The 20,621-nt window shown below is 45.0% G+C and overlaps 1 protein-coding gene across 1 annotated transcript; it reads right to left on the bottom strand.

Annotated features, from left to right (window-relative positions):
- Positions 1-17,006: 17,006 nt before the first annotated feature.
- On the bottom strand, positions 17,007-20,517 carry SPACDR (sperm acrosome developmental regulator). Its single transcript, XM_080681997.1, has 3 exons — positions 20,293-20,517; positions 19,698-20,021; positions 17,007-17,465 (listed from the first exon to the last, which is right to left on the bottom strand). The coding sequence occupies exons 1-3, from the start codon at positions 20,341-20,343 to the stop codon at positions 17,199-17,201; spliced, it is 642 nt and encodes a 213-aa protein (XP_080538123.1). The 5' UTR covers positions 20,344-20,517; the 3' UTR covers positions 17,007-17,198.
- Between the last annotated feature and the right edge of the window lie 104 nt (positions 20,518-20,621).

Here is a 20,621-nt window from a genome sequence, read left to right as displayed (position 1 = left end):
GGACCCTTCAGTCCGCAGGCCAATGCTCTATCCACTGAGCCAAACCAGCTAGGGCAGTAATGATCTTTTCAATCATTTAAAGGTGCAGGCAACCTGGATACAGCATAAATATGTGAGCCATCTCTCATGTGTGATTCCTCATAGACCCAGTTCGGTTCTTCTCCACTGTCTCCTCTTTGAGTTGTACCTGATTTTATTACTGGTTTTCATCAGAATCCTTTGGGGAATGGGCCAATTCTGCTTTTGTTTCTTGGCCAGGACCCTCTTGATCCTAAAGTCTTGTGGGAAGACATGGAAAAGGAGAAGCAAACTGCACACACCTCGATGGTGGAGAAAGAGAAGGCTTGAGTACAGTTTTTAAAAAAGAAGAGCTTGATGGATTTATCGGACCGGTGGACTGCAAGGCAGATGACTGGAGCTCTCGCTTATTCCCTACGTACCTTGGGCAGATCCTCTCAACTCTGTGAGCCTCTTCTTGTGTTAAATGTACTAAATTGGATCTAGGACTCAAGGTTCTCCCAAAAGTGGGTCAATATAAGTAAACAGGCATGTTTGTGTACCACTTTTCACATCCTTTATCTTCCCAGGAAATGGTGTGGAAGATCAGATAGAATGGATAGTGTTGCCTTCATTTTACAAAAAAGTTTTTGAGGATCTCAATGGCGAAACACCAAGGACTTAGCTGTTAAAGTTGGGGATAAGAAAGTATGCCCATTCCCTCTACTCTTTTTTTTTTTAATTTAATTATTATTATTGATTTCAGAAAGGAAGAGAGAGATTGAAACATCAATGATGAAAGAGAATCATTGATTGGCTGCCTCCTGCACGCCCCGCATTGGGGATCAAGCCCACAACCCAGGCATGTGCCCTTGACGGGAATCAAACCCAGGACCCTCCAGTACGCAGGCTGATGCTCTATCCACTGAGTCAAACCAGCTAGGGCTCTCTCTACTCTATTTGTAAAAGGGAGTAGGGAGGTACAAATGTAAATAAATAAATACTTATATTTTTTAAAAGTGGAAGTATACATTTAAAATTTTTAATGGTTATTTAGCTTGGAAAGGAGAATAGAATGAAGCAAGACTTGAATATACTTTGTTTTGAGCATTTGACTTCGGAAATCTATGTTTTACATGATTGTATGATAAAAATTAATTTTTTAAAAATCAATCCCTAAAAGTCAAAAGGAACAAATGAACCTTAATGTATATCTAGTTGGTGGCCTAACTGCACAGAAGAGAACTCTTCTGAATGACTTCAAAACACACTGATTTAACTATACATCCGAAGATCTACCCAAAAGACAAAATTAACTGCCAGCCCTCGCCTACTTGGCTCAGTGGATAGAGCATGGGCCTGCGGGTTTTCTGTTCTGGCCAAGGGCACATCCCTTAGTTGCAGGCTTCTCCCATCTCAGGCCCTGGTCAGGGCCCATGCAGGAGGCAACCAAACGATGTGTTTCTTTCACATCAATGTTTCTCTGTCTTTCCCTCTCTCTCTTCCACTCTCTTTAGAAGATCAATGGAAAAATATCCTTGGGTGAGGATTAACAACAACAACAACAAACTGCCATAAAATCTTAAATTGTATTCAGTAGTCATATTGTGGGGAATAGGTGAAAGTGTAGGCTAAAACAATTATGTTGGGATCACTTCATAAATATATAATCAACTACTATGCTGTACACCTGAAACTAATATAAAATAATATTGAATGTCAAAAAAAGACAACTAAATACCTTTTATAAGGTATTTAGACTAGTTAAAACCATAAAGACAGTAGAATGGTGGTTACCAAGGGATGGGGAGGAAGAGGGAGAAATGGGAAGTTATTTAATGAGTATAGAGCAGTGATTTTCAACCTTTTTCATCTCATGACACCCAAGCTAATTACTAAAATTCTGCAGCATGACAAAATATCTATTATATTTTTTGCCGATCTGACAAAAAAGTAGGTAAAATTTTGATTCACTCACATTGGACAGCTATTGTTGTCATTTCTTTTAATTTGAGGGAAAAGAGGTCAGTGCCCCTGACTAAGTAGGTATTGCATGTTTTAAAAATTATTGTGGCGTACTGGTTGAAAATTGCTGGTATAGAGTTTCAATTTTACAAGATGAAAAGAGTTATGGAGCCCTAGCCGGTTTGGCTCAGTGGATAGAGCATTGACCTGTGGACCAAAGGGTCCCTGGTTCAATTCCAGTCAAGGGCACATACTGGGTTGCAGGCTCCTCCCCGGCCTGGGCCATGGTTAGGGTACGTGCAATCAATATTTCTTTCTGTCTTTCCTTCTTTCACTCTCTAAAAATCAATGGAAAAATATCCTCGGGTGAGGATTTAAAAAAAAAAGTGATGGAGATGGATTGTGGTGATAGTTGCACAACATTATGAATATATTTAATAACAAAAATGTATACTTAAAAATGATTAAGATGTCAAATTTTATGCATATTTTACCACAATAAAAAATGGGAAGAAATAATTATATAGATTTGTATTATAACAGGAAAAAAGATGCAAATCTAAAATCAGTGATTTATGCAAATTCTCTGTAGTCTTGATTTAATTAGGAAATAACTGTATGAAGTCATGGCATATTTTAGCTTAAAGAGCATATCCTGCCCTAGCCAGTTTGGCTCAATGCATAGAGTGTCGGCCTATTGACTGAAAGGTCCCAGGTTTGATTCCAGTCAAGAGCACATGCCCGGGTTGTGGGCTCGATTCCCAGTAGGGGGCATGCAGGAGGCAGCCAATCAATGATTCTCTCTCATCATTGATGTTTCTATCTCTCCCTCTCCCTTCCTCTTTGAAATCAATAAAAAAAAAAAAAAAAAAACTTTAAAAAATGAGTTTATCGCCCTAGCTGGTTTGGCTCAATGGATAGAGTGTTGGCCTGCGGACTGAAGGGTCTCAGGTTCGATTCCGGCCGAGGGCACATGCCTGGGTTGCGGGCTTGATCCCCAGGAGGGGGTGTGCAGGAGGCTACCAATCAATGATTCTCTCTCATGATTAATGTTTCTATCTCTCTCTCCTTCTCCCTTCCTCTCTAAAAGCAATAAAATATATATTTTTTAAAAATGAGTTTATCATATTTAAAAATAAATAAAATCAATGAACATATCCTCAAGTGAGGATTTTTTAAAAGTATATCCTAATTCTGTCCACTGAAAAGCCCTTAGAAACAGTGATGGACTCAATAAGCACTCCTAGCCCCCAGTTTGTGGTAGCTAATTCCATATAGGCATTTTAATATATATACACAAATGTTCATAGCAGCTTTATTCATAATAGCCAAAAACTGGAAGTAATTCAAATGTCCTTCAACAGGCATAGAGTTAAACTATGGTACTTCTATATTATAGAATACTACTCAGCAGCAGGAGCAAACCGTTGATACATCCAACAACATGGATGAGTTGCTAGGTTATACTGAAAAAGAAAAATCCAGTCCAAAAACTTATATACTGTGTGGTTTCATTTATATTTTAGAAGTGACAAAAGTTTAGTAATGGAAGACAGATTTAGTGGTTGCCAAATGGTAGGGACTAAGTGGAAGAGGGGGAAGGAGTGACATGGGTGTAGTCATAAAAGGGCAATACCAAGGATCTTTTGGTATTGGAACTATTTATTTCCTTTATTGTCATGGAAATAGGACCCCACAAAGGTTATAACATTTTACAGAACTTAATACATACAGATACAAAAATCAGTACAAAACTGGAAAATATGAATCAGATTGGTGGATTATATGAATGTCAATATCCTGGTTGTGACAGTATATAATATAGTTTGCAAAATATTACTGTTTTAATCTATTCCTGTTGCTATAACAGAATACCATAGACTGGGTGGCTATAAGCAACAGAAATTTATTCCTCACAATTCTGAAGGCAGGGATGTCCAAGATCAAGGCATTAGCAGATTCATTGTCTAAGGAGAACCTACTTCCTGGCCCACGGATGGCTGTGTCCTCACATGGTGGAAGGGGGCAAGGGCGCTCTCTGGAGTCTCTTTTATAATGGCAATAAACACCTCCCAAAGGCCCTATCTCCAAATACCAACACTTTGAGGATTAGCTTTCAACATACGAGTTTTGGGAGAACACATTCAGTCTATAGCAATTACCACTGGGGAAAACTGGGGAGTGTTTAAGTGATCTGTCTGTATTATTTTTTGTAAATCCATGTGAATCTACAATGATCTCAATAAAAATTTTAATTAAAAGTAATGTTGCCCTGCAGCGGTCGCCAACCAGTGGTCTGTGGACCACTGGTGGTCCGTGAGGTCCGAAAGGTTGGTGACCGCTGGGTTAAAACATGGTCCTGATACACCAAGGTTGCAGGTTTGATCCCATCAGGGCACATACAAGAATCAACCAATGGCCCTGACTGGGTTGGTCAGTTGGTTGGAGCATTGTCCCGTACACCAAAAGGTTGCAGGTTTGATTCCTGGTCAGGGCACATACCTAGATTGCTGGTTCAATCCCTGGTCAGGGTGTGTACAGGAGGCAACTGATCAATGTATCTCTCACATCGCTGTTTCTCTCTCTATGTCTCCCACTCTCTATCTAAAAAAGAAAAAAAATCAAAGTATCCTCAGGTGAGGTTTAAAAGAATCAACTAATGAATGCATAAATAAGTGGAACAACAAAAATCAATGATTCTCTCCCTTCTCTCTCTAAAAATCAATTTTTAAGGGATTAAGGGCAATACATGAGTGTGAGCATTCAAGAAACAAGATTAGCCAAATGTGGATTACTGTTGAAGCTGGGTGATGGGTACACGGGATTTATTATAATACTAGAGGCCCAGTGCATGAAAATTCATGCACTGGAGGGTGGGTCCCTCAGCCAGGCCTACATCCTCTCACAGTCCGGGAGCCCTCAGGGGCAGGAGGAAACCCGGTGATCAGGGGAAGGCAACGGCCCCTTCACACCTCTGCTGCTGCCACTGCCAGCAGCGCAAGCCTCGGGCGGCCCTGGGCAGCTGGGCAGCCACCATCAGAGGCTTGCCTGTGCCTCGGGCATTGGCTGGGCATCCGACATCCGTGGCTTGCCTGCGCCTTGGGCTGGTCCTGGGCAGCTGAGGGGCTGAGGGGACAGGGGACTCCAGAGGCAGGCACCCCGGTGGGGCTGAGGAGACTGGGCGCTGCCATCTTTGAGGGCATGGCAGCCAATTAGCATATTCCCTCCTTATTGACTGTGTGCCGCCTTCTTTGAGGGTGTGGCAGTCAATTAGCATATTCCCTCTTTATTGGCTGTGGGTGCTGCCATCTTTTGTGAGGGAGTGATGGTCAATTAGCATATTCCCTCTTTATTAGATAGGATTCTCTTTATTTGTGTACATATATGAACATTTCTATAATAAAAGCTTTTTGTTTTCTGTTTTGTGTTGTTTTAAGGTGGCTAAGGTAGCTTTGGCACACAGTAAGTGCTGGAGCTGAAAACTTGAAACTGTCCCCCAGGCCTTGATTGTGTTGATGGTTATAAAGGCCCTAAAGGAACCCTAGCCATGAATTCCATAAGCCTAAATGCTCAACTTTAAAATCTAGCCACTACCTCTTCCTAGAAGCAGACATAGAGATAAAAACAAGCCATTCTGGCCGAAACCGGTTTGGCTCAGTGGATAGAGCGTCGGCCTGCGGACTGAAGGGTCCCGGGTTCGATTCCGATCAGGGGCACGTACCTTGGTTGCGGGCACAACCCCAGTAGGGGGTGTGCAGGAGGCAGCTGATCGATGTTTCTCTCTCATCGATGTTTCTAGCTCTCTATCCCTCTTCCTTCCTCTCTGTAAAATATCAATAAAATATATTAAAAAAAAAAAAACAAAAAAAAACAAGCCATTCTGTTTGACAGCTTATGTTGTGGGCTTCAGTGACTTTAAAGAAACAATAAATGTTAGGGAATGATGGGTTTCAGTTCTGTCCCCACCCTTTCTAGGATTTTTTTTTTTTTTTTTTTTTTTTTTTTTTTTTGCTAGACCAGGCTAAGAGGCCTAGAATTGCTTTTCTTCTTAAAATAATAATAATAGCTCTAACTGGTTTGGATCAGTGGATAGAGCGTCAGCCTGCGGACTGAAGGGTCCCAGGTTCGATTCCAGTCAAGGGCATGTACCTTGGTTGCGGGCATATCCCCAGTAAGGGGTGTGCAGGAGGCAGCTGATCGATGTTTCTCTCTCATCGAGGTTTCTAACTTTCTATTCCTCTCCCTTCCTCTCTGTAAAAAATCAATAAAATATATATTTTTTTAAAAAAATAATAACAATAATAATAATAATAAATCCCTCCTTTAAGAAGGTACTGGTAAGTGAGGAAGACTTCTCTATCCTTAACTTTAGTTTCCTCAAGGCAGCATGTTCTAGTTATACTCTCTTCTGCAGAGATGGAGTACATTCCCTGACTAAGGGCAGTAGAAAGTGGGAAGAAGGAACCCAGAAGGAGGGAGTGAGGAGAGAAATTGTAAATATTGTTCAGTAACTGAACCCCCTCTAAGTGAAAGAGGGGAAAAACAGAAAAGCTACCATTACTTGAGATTGCTGTGAAAGGCGTCCTGCCCAAGCCCTCATCAACTAGCACTTTCCTCCACACTCCAGGCTAGAGAGGTCCCAACTCTACATCATCTGCCATCCAGGGAGAGTGGGGAGAGGAGAGAAAGGGAATACTGAAGGAAGAGGGAAAGAGGCATAGAGAATATCCCCAAGAAGAGGTCACATCTTAGGTTCTGTCTTTATGGGTTAGAACTCAGCAGGTAGTGGTGGTGTTCCCTGTAGTCATCTGAGAGGGGCATCCCAGACCTGGATCCTAGGACATCAAGAAGAGGCCCACACACACACACCCAGAGGCTGGGGCTATGGTTCACAGTAGTAACCAGCTTGGGTGGCTGGGCAGAAACTTAAGGATGGACTAGGGTCAGGGGTAAAAGGGAGACCTGAGAGGGAACCAAGACCTGAGAGGTCCTACCTTGGTCCTGAGGCTGCAGGAGGCTCCAAGATGGTGAAGAAGGGAACTTGACCCAGAGCCTGTTGATGTCCACCGCTGCTGAGGCTATGGGAAGCTTGAGTGGGGCAACAGGACTCTTCTCCCCTCAAACTCTTAGGTGTTCTTGGTTTAGGGAAGATAGGATTTTACAATTTACTGGATGCCTATAAACTGCTTGGCTCTTTAACTGTCTGTCTCAGTTTCCCTATCCTGCTTGTCCTGGCTTACCAGCCTGACTCAAGGTTAATTCAGTTGCTCAAGGCCACACAGCCAGGAAGGACAATTTGAACGCAAGTCTTTCTAAACTCAAAGGCTGGGCTGGCTCTGCTTCCTGTGCACTGCTAGTTATCCCCTTCCAGGAGCTTGTCTCATCTCTATAAGCCACTAGACATTCCCTGAAGCCTGAAAAGGTACAGGATAAGGCTTTGAAGCCCCCCTCCAGTACTGCCATGGCATCAAGGGGACTCATTTTGCTGGGTGCCACATTCTCTGCCCAGAGAGCTCATGAAGAGGGGACAGGGAAACCAGCTCTTCTCATGATGCCAACCCCTAGTTCCTTTGCTTCCACTCCCACTGGAGTGGATGTTCTTCTGACTTCTTTCTGATTAGCTCCAGAAAGTTTCCTGGACAAATCACCAGAGAGTAGGAGACGGGAAGGACACTCAGGTGCTGCAGGAGGAGCAAGATGGAGGCAGGACTGTGGGATCCTGATGTGAGAAAGGAGAGGTGGTGCTACACAGGTGCCTGGGCACCTCATCAGTGCTGCCTGGAAGTTTTACCCAGACAGGTTCTGGGTAGAAGCCTGTTCTTAGAGGCAGAAACACACAGGTCAGGCCACAGCTGCAGACAGGGTAGAGAGTTGAGCAGTGAATCTCAATGGAGCCCTTAGGTGAAGGATGGTGTGGTGAGGAAAATAAATCCAGGTGGGCTGGGAGATATGAGCCCACCTTGACTTCCCAACCCTGCCTACTTCAGACCTGGACTTCTCCCTTGTGACACTCCCAACCCCCGCATCTGTGGTGTGGGCCTGAGACGGGTTAGCAGCCCCTCTAGACAGTACTTATTCTCCCCTGCTTCTTTCTCAAAGCCCCAGGCTTTGTGTCTCTCCCCTCTGGCTCCTACATCCTAAAGGCCCTCTGTGGAGCAAAGCCAAAGAGGAGAGCACAGTTGGGGAGCCAGAGACAGAACCCTAAGAAAGTTAATTTGAATCCTGAAGCCATTGCTGATCTCATCAAGTGGGTAGGCCAGGACCAAATGGTACATACCCAGTGAGTTATCCTTCCCTACTCCAAACATCCACTGAGTACCTGTGCCTGTCAGGCACTGTACTGATGTAAGCCGGGACACAGTGGTGAACAAAACCCAGGGGACCAGTGGGCAGGGATTCAGGGAAGGTCTCCCAGAGGTAGAGAATAGATTTGAAGATGGGATGAGAACAAGCCAAGTGAAGAATGTGGGAGAACAACTTTCAAAACAGAAGAATCAGCATTTGTAAAGTCCCAGGGGAAAGAGGAAGTAAATGAAACTAGCTAAGTACAGTGCAAGTGACCAAAAAAGAAACCTAGAGAGATGAGGCCAGACAGGTGGGTAGGGACCACAGCCTGGAGTTCAGGTAAGGAGTTTGGATTTCATCCTGAATGCTACAGTACACCCTGAAAAGATCTTAAGAGACAACATCCTCCAAGTTACACTAAAAAGATATCTCTCACACCATTTTAAAAATTCTGCCCTAGCTGGTTTGGCTCAGTGGATAGACCTCAGTGGAAGGGTCCTAGGTTTGATTCTGATCCAGGTGTTTAGTGCCATTATAAAAGAGACTCCATGCCTGGATTGTGGGCTGGGTCCCCAGTGGGGGGTGTGCAGGAGGCAGCCAATCAATGATTCTCTCTCATCATTGATGTTTTTATCTCTCTCTCCCTTCCTGTTAAAATGGCTGTCATCAAAAAGACAAGAAATACCAAATGTTGGTGAGGATGTGGAGAAAAAGGAACACAAGTACACTGTTGGTGGAATGTAAATTGGTGCAGCCACTATGGAAAACAATATAGAGGCTTCTCAACAAATTAAAAATAGAACTACCAGATGATCCAGCAATTCCACTTCTGAATATTTATCTGAAGAAAAGAAAAACACTAACTTGAAAAGATATCTGCACCCTCATGTTCACTGCAGCATTATTTACAAAGTATGGAGACAACCTAAGTGTCCATTGACAGTGGAATACTTCTCAGCCATAAAAAAGAAGGAAATCCTGCCATTTGTCACAACATGGATTGATCTTGAAATCAATTATGCTAAGTGAAATAGATCAGACAGAGAAAGACAAATACTGTATGATTTCACTTATATGTGGAATTAAAAAAAACCTTATAAATACAGAGAACAGATTGGTGGTTGCCAGAGGTGGAGGTGAAGGGTGGGCAAAATGGGTGAAGGTGGTCAAAAGGTACAAACTTCCAGTTATAAGGTAAATAAGTCCTGGTTACAAGAGTTAGGTTAGGTTACAATAGTAATCAAGACAGTGTGGTATTGTCCAAGGACAGACACATAGATTAGTGAAACAGAATACAGAACCTAAAATTAGACCCATAGAGCCATACAAATATGCCCAACTGATTTTTAATAAAGGCGCAAAAAAAATTCAATTGAGAAAGGATGGTCTTTTCAACAAACAAATGGTACTGGAGCAACTGGACATCTATAAGAAAAGAAAAAAGAACCTTGTGGCTCAGTTCATTGGAGCTTTGTCCCAGCTCAATTCCCAGTCAGGGCACATAGCCAGGTTACAGATTTGATCCCCAGTCCAGTGAGTGCTGGAGGCAACTAATCCATGTTTCTCTCTCACATTGATGTTTTTCTCTCTCCCTCTCTCTCTAAACTAAAAAGGAAAAAGTAAGTGGACAAAACACATGAACAGACATCTCACTAAAGAGGATATACAGATGGCAATTATTCAAACACACATGAAAAGATATTCAACTGCATTAGCCATTAGGGAAATGCAAATTAAAACCAGAATGAGCCCAGCTGGTATCACTCAGTGGTTGAACACTGACCTATGAACCAGGAGGTCACTGGTTCAATTTCCGGTCAGGGCACATGCCCAGGTTGCAAGCTCAATCCCTAGTAGGGAGTGTGTAGGGGGTAGCTGATCAATGATTCTCTCTCATCATTGATGTTTCTCTCTCTCTCTTTCTCTCTCCCTTTCTCTCTGAAACCAGTAAAAATATATTTTTTAAAAAGAGAGAAAAAAAACACTACACACCTATCAGAATGGCTAAAATAAAAAAGTGATAACAGTGAATGCTGGTGAGGATGTGTAGTAATTGGATAACTCATACATTGCTGGTGGGAATGTAACATAGTTCAGCTGCTCTGGAAGAGTATGGCAGTTTCTCACAAAACTAAACATGCACTTACCATATAACCCAGTAATCACACTCTTGTGCATAAAATGAAAACTTACATTCATACAAAAAGTTGTACACAAATGTTCATAAACACTTTATTCATAAGAGCCCCAAACTGGAAAAACCCAAATGTCCTTTAATGGATGACTGGTTAAACAGACTGTTGTACATGCATACCATGGAGTACTACTCATCAATAAAAAGGAACACATTATTGATAACCTGCAACAACTTGTATAAATCTCATGTTGCATGGAATTTCATATTGCATTAAAAAAAGCCAGTCCCAAGCCCTAGCCAGTTTTGCCCAGTGGATAAAGCATCAGCCTGTGGACCAAAGGGTCACAGGTTCGATTCCAGTCAAGGGCACATATCTGAGTTGCAGGCTCCGGCCCAGACCCTGGTCAAGGCTTGTGTAGGAGGCAACCAATCAATGTGTTTCTCTCACATCAACATTTCTCTTTGTCTTTCTTTCCCTTTCACTTCCACTGTCTTTAAAAAATAAATGGAAAAATATCCTCAGGTGAGGATTAAAAAAAAAAAGCCAATCCCAACAGACTATATACTATATGATTCCATTTGTAGAAAATTTTTGAAATGACAAAATTATAGAAAGGGAGAACAGGTTAGTAGTTGCTAAAGGTTACAGAGGGGAGAGGAAGAGAGGTGGCTAAGGCTGTAAAAGGGTAGCAGGAGGTGTCCCTGTGATCCGTTTTGCATCTTGACTATGGTGGTGGTCACATGAATCAACACATCAAAAACCTGCATGGAATTAAATACACACACACACACACACACACACACACACACACAATAAGTAAATGTAAAACAGGTGAAATCTGAATAATGTCAGTAGATTGCATCAATTTCAATTTCTTGGTGGTGATGTTGTACTATAGTTTTGAAAGATGGTACCATTGGGGGAAACTGAGTGAAGGATATACAGGAGTTTTGTATTCTTTCTGATGACTGCATATGAATCCACGTTATCTCAAAATAAAAAAGAAAGAAAACAAAGGACTGTGTTAAAATATTTGCAATTCATATCATAAAGGGCTAATGCCCCTGATATATAAATAGCTTCTAGACATCAATAAGAAAAAATAACAAAAACAAACATGTAGATAGCTCATATGTGACAGGCACTGTTCTAAGTTTTTCTGTGCATTAATTCATCAAATCCTCGCAACAATCCTACATCATTTCCATTTTATAGGTCAAGTGACTGAGGCACAGAGAAGTTAGGCAATTTGCCCAGGGCCATATAGCTAGTAGGTAGGTGGTAGAGCTACAATTCAAAACCCAGCAGTCTAGCCCCAGAGTGCAACCTCTTAAACTCTAAATTAAATCTTAAATGCTGTGGGTCTCTAGAAAAACCCCACAATGCAGTAGAAAAATCATCAGAGCATATAAACAATAAAGGAAAAACAACTGGGTCTTAAACTTAGAGGATGAAAGAGAAAGCATAGAAAGGTCATAAAAACCACCTGGACCCTGGAGACCAGCCTTCTTAGGGCCTCATCTGCCCCACCTTGGGCAAGCCCAGCTGACAACATACCTCACTGAACAAAGCACAGGTTCCTCCTTCAGCACAATAGACCAAACTTGCCTTCCAAAACCTGTCCCTCTGCAGCCACTCACCCCAGGAGGCATTGAGGGAAAGTCAAACAGAGAGGAGCTTGTTCCTCAGCTTTAGCAGGGAGACAGACTCGAGCATCAGGGTAAACAGGGCAGACATGTGTGGGGCAGGTGGGCTCAGCTTTGAAACAAAGAGAAAGGAAAGAGAAATCCCTCCCTTGGTCCATGTCCCCCTTGGAGATCTTACCAGCTGTCTGCCCAGTTCTCCAGACTGACCCAAGGAGCAGACAGTGACTTCAGTATAGGGTGGAGAGTGCTGGAAAATACAGCAGCAATGATGCAAGGGACAAAGGACTCAGCATGACCCACTATCAGAAGCACCTGCTCCTAGGCCTGCAGCCCTCCTGACCCTTTGGAAAAGGTCCAACCCTATGAGCTTCACAGGTGCTTCCCCCCGCTAAATCCATGTATCTCCAAGTCCTGAGGAACCATGGACATACCTGAAGGGCGGTGCAGACAAAGGATGTTGGGCCCAAAACAGTCCTGGAGACTAACATCTCATTTGACTGGTGACTTATTTCCTCGAAGAATGCCAGCCTTGCAATCCTACAGTCTTTTCTCTTAATTAATCTCATTCCTGCCACTTCTGAGAGGAAAATGGGAACAAGTTGAAATATAGCTACAGACACCCACAAGTACATACTGGCACATGCATCTGTGTTCATCCAGCTGTACACACACTCTGCGTGCATGTGTGAGAATAACTTTGAGGCCAAGGTCTTCATGACTGTGGCCAGCCCATGGTAGGGTTCAGTCAGGGCTAGCTCTCCTCCCCGAGGGCTCAAATACTAAAGTGGATGAAGTATAAGGGAAGGGAGGGACATAGGTAGAAAGAAGATCCAGTGCCTAGGGCTGAGACTTTGTTTCTGGGTTGAAAGGCTTAAACCAAGAATGTTTTATCCAGGTCAACTCTCTCCTTGGCAGCTTTGAACTGTTAGGAAGCAGGGCTGTGGAAGTTGGAGGCACCATGTGTCCCTAACCCTGAAGAGTATATAGTGGATAATGGGAGCACAGGACCCAAACGGGAACCCCTGGAAGCTGGCAGGGAGCAGAGCAACCAGTAGCTCAACCCATCATTTTATTTTAAGAGCCTGAGGCCCAGTGAAGGGAAGTTACTTGCGCAAGTGCCACAGCAAAGTGGTAGTAATATTGTGACCAGGACTCTGTCACGTCTTCTTCCTGCTACCCACTGCACCTGCATTTTTTTTTTTTTTTTGTCACACCTTAAATGGCGTTCCCTCCACCAGGCAGCTGGTTGGAGTATGCTTCCCACGCACTAGGTGAAGATTGCTTTCTGGTTCATTCAGCAGTTTTAGGCCATGGGATAGTAGCCATAAACCGTAAATCTTAACCATTATCATAATATTAGCTAAAATGTATTGAGTCCATGTAGTGCCAGGCATCATATCCCTGATCATCATGACAACCCCATTATACAGTTGAGGTCCTGAGGCTCAGAGAGGTTAACCAATTTACCCAAGGTTACACATTCAGGAAGTGTTAGCTTAAACCACTTCCCCTGCTCTTCAGTACTGCATTTCACTACTGTCTCCTAAGAATACAGGTAAGAAAATAAATATGATAATTTCAGATACTTTTAAGTACTATGAACAAAATAAAGCATGGCGAGACATAGAGGATGACCATGTGTCTCTTCTGTTCATTAGATTGGGTGGTCAAGGTTGAACATGTAGTGGCCTCTGTACAGATTCCAGACTGACAAAGAGCCCACCATGCCAAGAGCTGAAAGGCATTTTAGACGAAGGAAACTGTTGGATTTTTTTGGGGGGAATGCCCTTGGAAGGTTTAAGCAGGGGAGTGACATATTTTGCTGTGTGATGAATCGATTGTAGGGGGATCCCAGGGAAAAAGCAGGAGAAAGTTTTGATATTTTCAGGAAACTTGATGGTGACGCGGGAGGAGGGGTAAGGGTCTGAGCTGGGAAGAGAGCCAGGGCATCTGGGACCAGCATTCTTATTTCGCTTCCCACATTCCCAGGAACCCCCTCTCTAATAGGATGGTTAAGTTTTAAAAATAAAGAAGGACCCTTGGCCCTGGCCGGTGTGGCTCAGTTGGTTGAGCATCATCCCACTCACCGAAGAGTTATTGGTTCAATTCTTGGTCAAGACGTATGCCAGGTTGTGGGCTCTATCCCCAGTCGGGATGTCAATCAATGTTTCTCTCACCCTCTCTCTTCCACTCTCTCTAAAATCAGTTTTTTAAAAAAAGGACCCTGGTTCCAGTTAGGCCCATTCATAGCCCTACCATTTTTGTCTCATGGAGTAGAACAGCTTCAGTGGAGGGGAAATGCCTGGGGTCGGATGGGGATAGTGGGGGAGGGTGTCTAAGGTAGAATTTTTGCTCAAGACTGTCACCCGGAGGTAGATTTCCCAAGGGATCACCCTGTCTGTCACTGCTCTCGACCAGGAGAGGGCTGTGCTGGATAAGAATTCTTTCCCCAAATCTCCGCCCCAGGAGATCCCACATGCTTTCCTCCCTCCCAGTTGGGAAGTTCCTCCTCAGGTCCCACCACAGGCCTTCTACAGGGCTCTGGGCTGGATTATTGACCTTCCCTTTCCATTCTGCCTCTTTCTCTCTCACAAATCTCCTGCCCCTGCATGGCCAGGCCTAGACAGGACTCCATCATGTCTGGGGAGAGAGGTAGGAGGTGCTAGCAGCTCCCTTGGCTCCTGGCTGAACTCAACTTCTTCCTTCCCTCTTCCCACTCCCAAAATGTTGGAGAAGCCAATGGAAAATGAGAGCAATGTTCCTTCCCATAAGTCCACAACCTCAAGCCCAGATTGACTCCTGGGCCTGTAGCTACTTGCAAGGCTGTTTACTTGTGACCCGCAGGTGCCCAGCCTTCCCCAGACCCTTCCCTAATTTGTCAAAATCTTAGGTCCTCAGGAAGATAGAAAGACAAGCCTGTTTTTAAGGACTTGGAAGAGCTCAGTGGATCCCAGACAGGGAGGCACTATTCCAAAGCCTTGGGACCCATTAAACCTCTGGACTTCCTGGGATACAGACCCTGCATAGCTTGTTTGGCCCCAGTATATTCTTGGCACATAATGGAGGTGTGATGAGTAATTTGTGATTGAAAACCCCAGAAATGAGCCACTGCGTTATCATTTTGTTTTGAGAACCCATCTAAAACTGGCTTTGTCTTCAGGCTGAATTCAGAACTAATATTGAGCAAAGCCACTTCATTCATGCATTGAACATCTATTGTATTACATGTATGTGTGTATACATGTCACATGCATGTAACATGTCCTGTGAGCTAGGCTCATTAGTTGGATGAATGAAAACATGGACTGTCCTTCAGTTTTCTTCTCTAAAAAATGGAAGTTGCCCTGACCTGTGTTGCTCGGTGGTTAGAGTGTTGGCCAGCCGCCCAAAGAATCTCAGGTTCAATTCCTGATCAAAGGCACATCCTGGGTTTGGGGTTCACTTCATGGCCCTAGTATGGGCACATTCAGTGTCTCTCTCTCTTATATCAATGTTTCTCTCCCTCCCTCCCTTCCACTCTCTCTGAGAAGCAATTGAAAAAATATCCTCAGGTTAGGATTAACAAAAAAAGGGAATTAACAATATTTCATCGTAAAGCTGTTGTGAGAATTACTTAGAATAAGACATAAAAATAGTCAGAGTAGGTGCTTAATAAGTGATGCTTAATATTAATTGTGGCTGTTAAGTGTTAAGGTGCTTAGCTGTAGGGTGGGGCGGCCCAGTGCTACTCCGGACTCTTGGGAAAGGCCACCCAGATTCCCAGCAAATGGGCCCCAACTCTCCCAGAGCTGCAGGACTGAGGGGAGAGAGAGGGGGATTAGTGAATCCATGCTTCCAGCAAGCCATCCCTGTCGCTCCTCACTATCCCCTAGCTTTCTTTGCTCATGCGCACTGTCTGCTACTCACAACTAACCTCTCCGTGAGCAAGACTCTGCAGCAAAGCAGTCCGCTCTTTCTCCCCATCTCCCCCACCCCGGCCTCTGCTGTCCCCTAAACTTGGGCCCAGCTGCCATCCCTTCCTCCTTCCCCAGGCCGCCCCAGCCCTGTGGACCCTGAAATCCCTGAATGTTGCTTGTTTTTGTTTTGAGAAACATCCCTGCTTTTCCTTGGGGAGACACCCCTGCACCTTCGCATGGCTTCTCAAGAGGGCAGGCTAAGCTGGAGAGGACTTGCAACTCCACGCCCCGCCCCCTCCCCGGTCCCCCGCGTCGCCCCCAACCCCACCCCCTTCCCGGTCCCCCGCGTCGCCCCCAACCCCACCCCCTTCCCGGTCCCCCGCGTCGCCCCCAACCCCACCCCCCAGAGCGCCAATCAAACTCCTAGATCTCCAGGGACTTGGCGCAAAGCCTCCGAGCGGAAGTGTGCACGGCCCTCCAGCCAAGACTGGCAGCCACCGCTCCACCCCCCGCCCCGTGGCGTCACCGCCGGGAACCCTGGGATGTGTAGTTTTCGGCAGATCTCAGCAGGGCCATCACCAGCAGGGTCAGCCTTCCCCACAGATGCATGTCCTGATATTGCCATATGCATCTTCAGACCCACTGACTCTCTGGGCCCAAGAGCACTAGAGAGGCAGGACTGTGGGCTGGCTGCTGGAGGCGGGCAGTTTCCAGAGAGGTCCGTAGGGCCTTGGACAAGTCCCATAATCGACAGTCTGACTTGCAGGATTTTGAGGGAGAACAGGCTCAGGACCTGGCACGCAGTGTGTCCTCAATAAATGGGTGCTAATGTTATCTTTACTGGCCAGGCAGAGTTGCCAAAGACAGTTCAGCCCCTAAGTGTGCGTGGGCCCAGGCCAGGACCTGTAGCTCTCCCTCCACACCCCCCCCCCCCCACACACACACACACACATACACATCTTCCCAAAAGGTCCAGAGGTTACTCCCGATCATATTTGATCCAGCAACTCAGTGGCCCTCTCTGTCCCACCCAAGTTACCCTCTTTGCCTCTGGCCATCTACAAATACATTCTATATATACCTACTCAGAAATATCTGATATTTATTTCCCAACATTTTGAAAATTTTTTTACAAATTGAATAAAAGGAAGGAAGGGGAGAAGTGGGACCCCAGGCCTGGCCCTGGGTTCCTGATGAGAGGTGACAGTGTGAAAATGTCTCCTCACCCACAACTCCTGGCCTGCTGCCCTAACCTCTCCTATCAGCCTTACCTAAGAGTGAGGTGGGGGCTTTCTGAGGATGTGGGGTTCCGCCCTAGAGGCATCCTTTTTCAGGCCCTGAACTGGTTCAGGCTGGGGGCTAGTGTGGGCCCAGTGGTGGCGCCTTCTGCGCCTCTCTTGCCTGCGGGCCAGCTGTCGCAGTTGTTTCCGAATGGCCCACAGCACCAGATACACTTCCCGCAGCATCTCAGCTTCCGGTGACTGCAAAGGGGACCCAGTCCTTATTTCGGAAGGAACTGAGGTAGAACTCACAGATGACTGAAAGAGAGAGATGTGCACATGTAAATAGCTTGGTCTAAGGAGAAACAGCTGGTGGAACCACCTGCAGATAAATAGCAAAGGCTTTTAATTCCACCTCCTTCATTATGCCTCAGCTCAGGCATTGCCTCCTCCAGGAAGTCTTCTCAGGCTATATTAGGTGTCCGTCTCTACCCTTGTGTTTGCCCTGTCAATCATCACTATTTGTTCTTCAGACTCAACACTAGAATGCAAGCTCCTGGAAGATTAGGACCACGTCTGATCCACTTTTGATTTCCCACTAGTGTTTCATGGAAAGTATCTTAAAATGAAGAAAGATCTCTGTTTCCAGCCCAGAGCTCCCTTCTGACCTCCAGGTCAGTATATCCCACTGCTTCCTAGACATCTTCCTGCAGATGTCTTATGGACATCTCAATTTGTTTTGTCCCAAAGCCCAAATTCATCATCTCCTTCCCTAAGTACACCCTTGCTCCTGCCTGCTCTGACTTCTATTTCTCCCTATTCCCTCACCATATTCCAACCAACCACTTAGTGCAACAATTCTACCCCTTAAATATTGCTCTGACCCATTAACTTGTTCTACCCGATGCCTCTCCCCAAATCCAGAATATCCTTCTCTCTTAGCCTGGACTACAACACCTCCAATGGGTCTACCTGCCTCTCCTCTTGTTCCCTTCCGACCCCTGCCCCCTCCACAGGAAAGCCAAGTGACTTTAAATTAATGCTGTAATACTTAATTCAAGGCCAAGATAAGTTGATTTGGTAGTGATCTAGACATTTCCCAGTTTTAAATTAAGTTTTTCACTTTGAGATAATTGTAGATTCACATGCAGTTGTGCAAAATAATAGAGTTCCTGTATACCTTTAATCAGTAGTCTCCCCTCCCCTATAGTAAAATCTTGCAAAATTCTAGCACAATATCATATCATAGATATTATAGTCAGGAAATTGACATTGATGCACTCCACTGATCTTATTCACATTTCCCCAGTTTTACTTGTATTCGTGTGTGTGTGTGTGTGTGTGTGTGTGTGTATGTGTGTGTGTGTGTTGAATCCTATCCAATTTTATATCATATGTGCAGGCTCATGTATCCAACTACCACAGTCATGATGGTACAGGAGATTTCCATCACACAAGGACTCCTCATGTTGTCTTTTATAACAAACCTTCCCTCACCTCCTCCACCCCCACCCCCACCCTCACTCTGCAGCCCCTGCCAAATACTAAACCACTGATCAGTTCTCTGTCTATAATTTCAGTATTTCAAGAATAGTATATCATATAAATGGAATCACATAGTACATATAACCTATTTTGGATTGGTTATTTTCATTAGCATAATTCCCTTGAAATTCATCTAAGTTGCTGAATGTATTAATAGTCTGTTCTTTTTATGGCTGATAAGTATCCCATGGTATGGATATATCACAGTGTAACCATTCACCCATTGAGGGACATTTGGGTTGGTTTTGGCTCTTACAAATAAAGCTACTATGAACATTCATGTACAGATTTTTGTGTGAACATAAAATTTCATTCATTCATTAGGATAAATGCCCAAGAGTACAACTGCTGGGTCATATAATAATTGCATGGTTAGTTTTATAAGAAGCGACCAAACTGTTTTCCAGACTGACTATACCATTTTGCATTCCCACCAGCAACGTAGGAGTGCAGGTGAACTTTCTAAATCAAAATCTGTTGCTCTTAGGGTCAAATTCAAACTCCACAACTGGTCACCAACTCTCCCTTGCACTAGCTGGCCCTCAGCTCCAGGATCACTTTACTGTGATCCACACAACTTGGGCCAACCCTCCAAACATCTGTGCTTCTTTCTTCATAAATGCTCCTTCCACTCCTTCCACTTTCTGCTGACACCTCCACCCTGCCTCAAGCTAAGCTAAATCCTTTAGTCTCAGCTTCACCCTCTCTTCTATTAGGAAGGTCTTCCTTGACTTCCCAGGCCTGGATGAGATGCCTCTCTCCTGGATTCCCACAGACCCCTGTGCCTCCTATACTCAGCCAACCATGCCTATGATCTTGTCTGTAGCCCCCCTTAGTCTGGGTAAACCTTGTCCATCTCCACCATGTATTCTAGGAGCCTATCTCAGCAACTGACACTAAATAGGGGTGCAGGATATCAATGTTGAACAAATGGAGGGAGGGAGGAGGGAGTCCTGTGGGGAGGGGTGGGAAGATTGTTGGGGACAAGGGGGATATGGTACTGACCTTCCAGCTGCACATTTGCCAGCCAGACTGGAGGGCCGAGACCATGAGTGCGGAGACAGACTTGGCAGCCATCCGGGGCAGCTGCAACAGGGACCGGCTCCCACGATCCAGCTCCACTTTAGCCCCATCTGTTGTCTTGGTCAATGTGCAGGGATCAGCCACCTTGGGGAACACTCCCATCCTGGAGACTTTAGCCTCTTTAAGGGGCTCAACCAACTTGAAAGTCTCAACCATACTGGACGCCTTCTCCATCTTCAGCGCAGTTTTCTCGGAGTCAGGGTGTTCCACAATGGTTGACTTAGCTTTGTGTTTCCAGAAAAACACCTAAGAACCAAGAAGGGAAAGGAAGGATGGGAGAGAGGGCCAGAGTGGAGACAACAGTCAGAAGAAGGGAAGGCACTGAAGGGATGGGACAGAGTGTGTCCTGGCCTCCTCCTGGGCTGTCCTACCTCACTTCTCCCTCCCTGTCTTGTTTGACCACAGGAAGCCAGGGGGAGGGAGGCCAGTTAGAGGGGGTGTTTATGTGACCTAGAAGTCATTGGCCAGCACCTCCCACCCCAGAATGGTATAAGAAAGGGCAGTTTCTGAAACTTACCAAGAAAGTAATCTTTCGCCAAACCCACTGGAAGAATCTTCTGATAGCCATTTCTCCCAATTCACAAGTCCCAAGTAGGGGGCAAAACCAGCATTTGGTATGGGGGGAAAATATGGGGGGCAACCTGCAGGCCAGTGGCTGCCACTTAAGAGGTCTCTCAGGAACTTCAAATGCAGCAGTGAAGAAATAAATAAGGAATCTAGGGGGAAAGCTCCCCCTGACAATTCATCCTAGGCCTTCCCTCCCCTCCCTGGGACAGGGAGAGGAGTCAAAGTGGATGAGAACCCAGAGTGAGGGAGAGTTCTAGCCCATTGTGAGAGCCTGCCTGG

Source organism: Plecotus auritus (assembly GCF_963455305.1).
Source record: "Plecotus auritus genome assembly, chromosome: 7".
Lineage (NCBI taxonomy): Eukaryota > Metazoa > Chordata > Mammalia > Chiroptera > Vespertilionidae > Plecotus > Plecotus auritus.
Note: the sequence above shows the minus strand (reverse complement) of the source record. Positions and strands in the feature narration are given on the sequence as shown.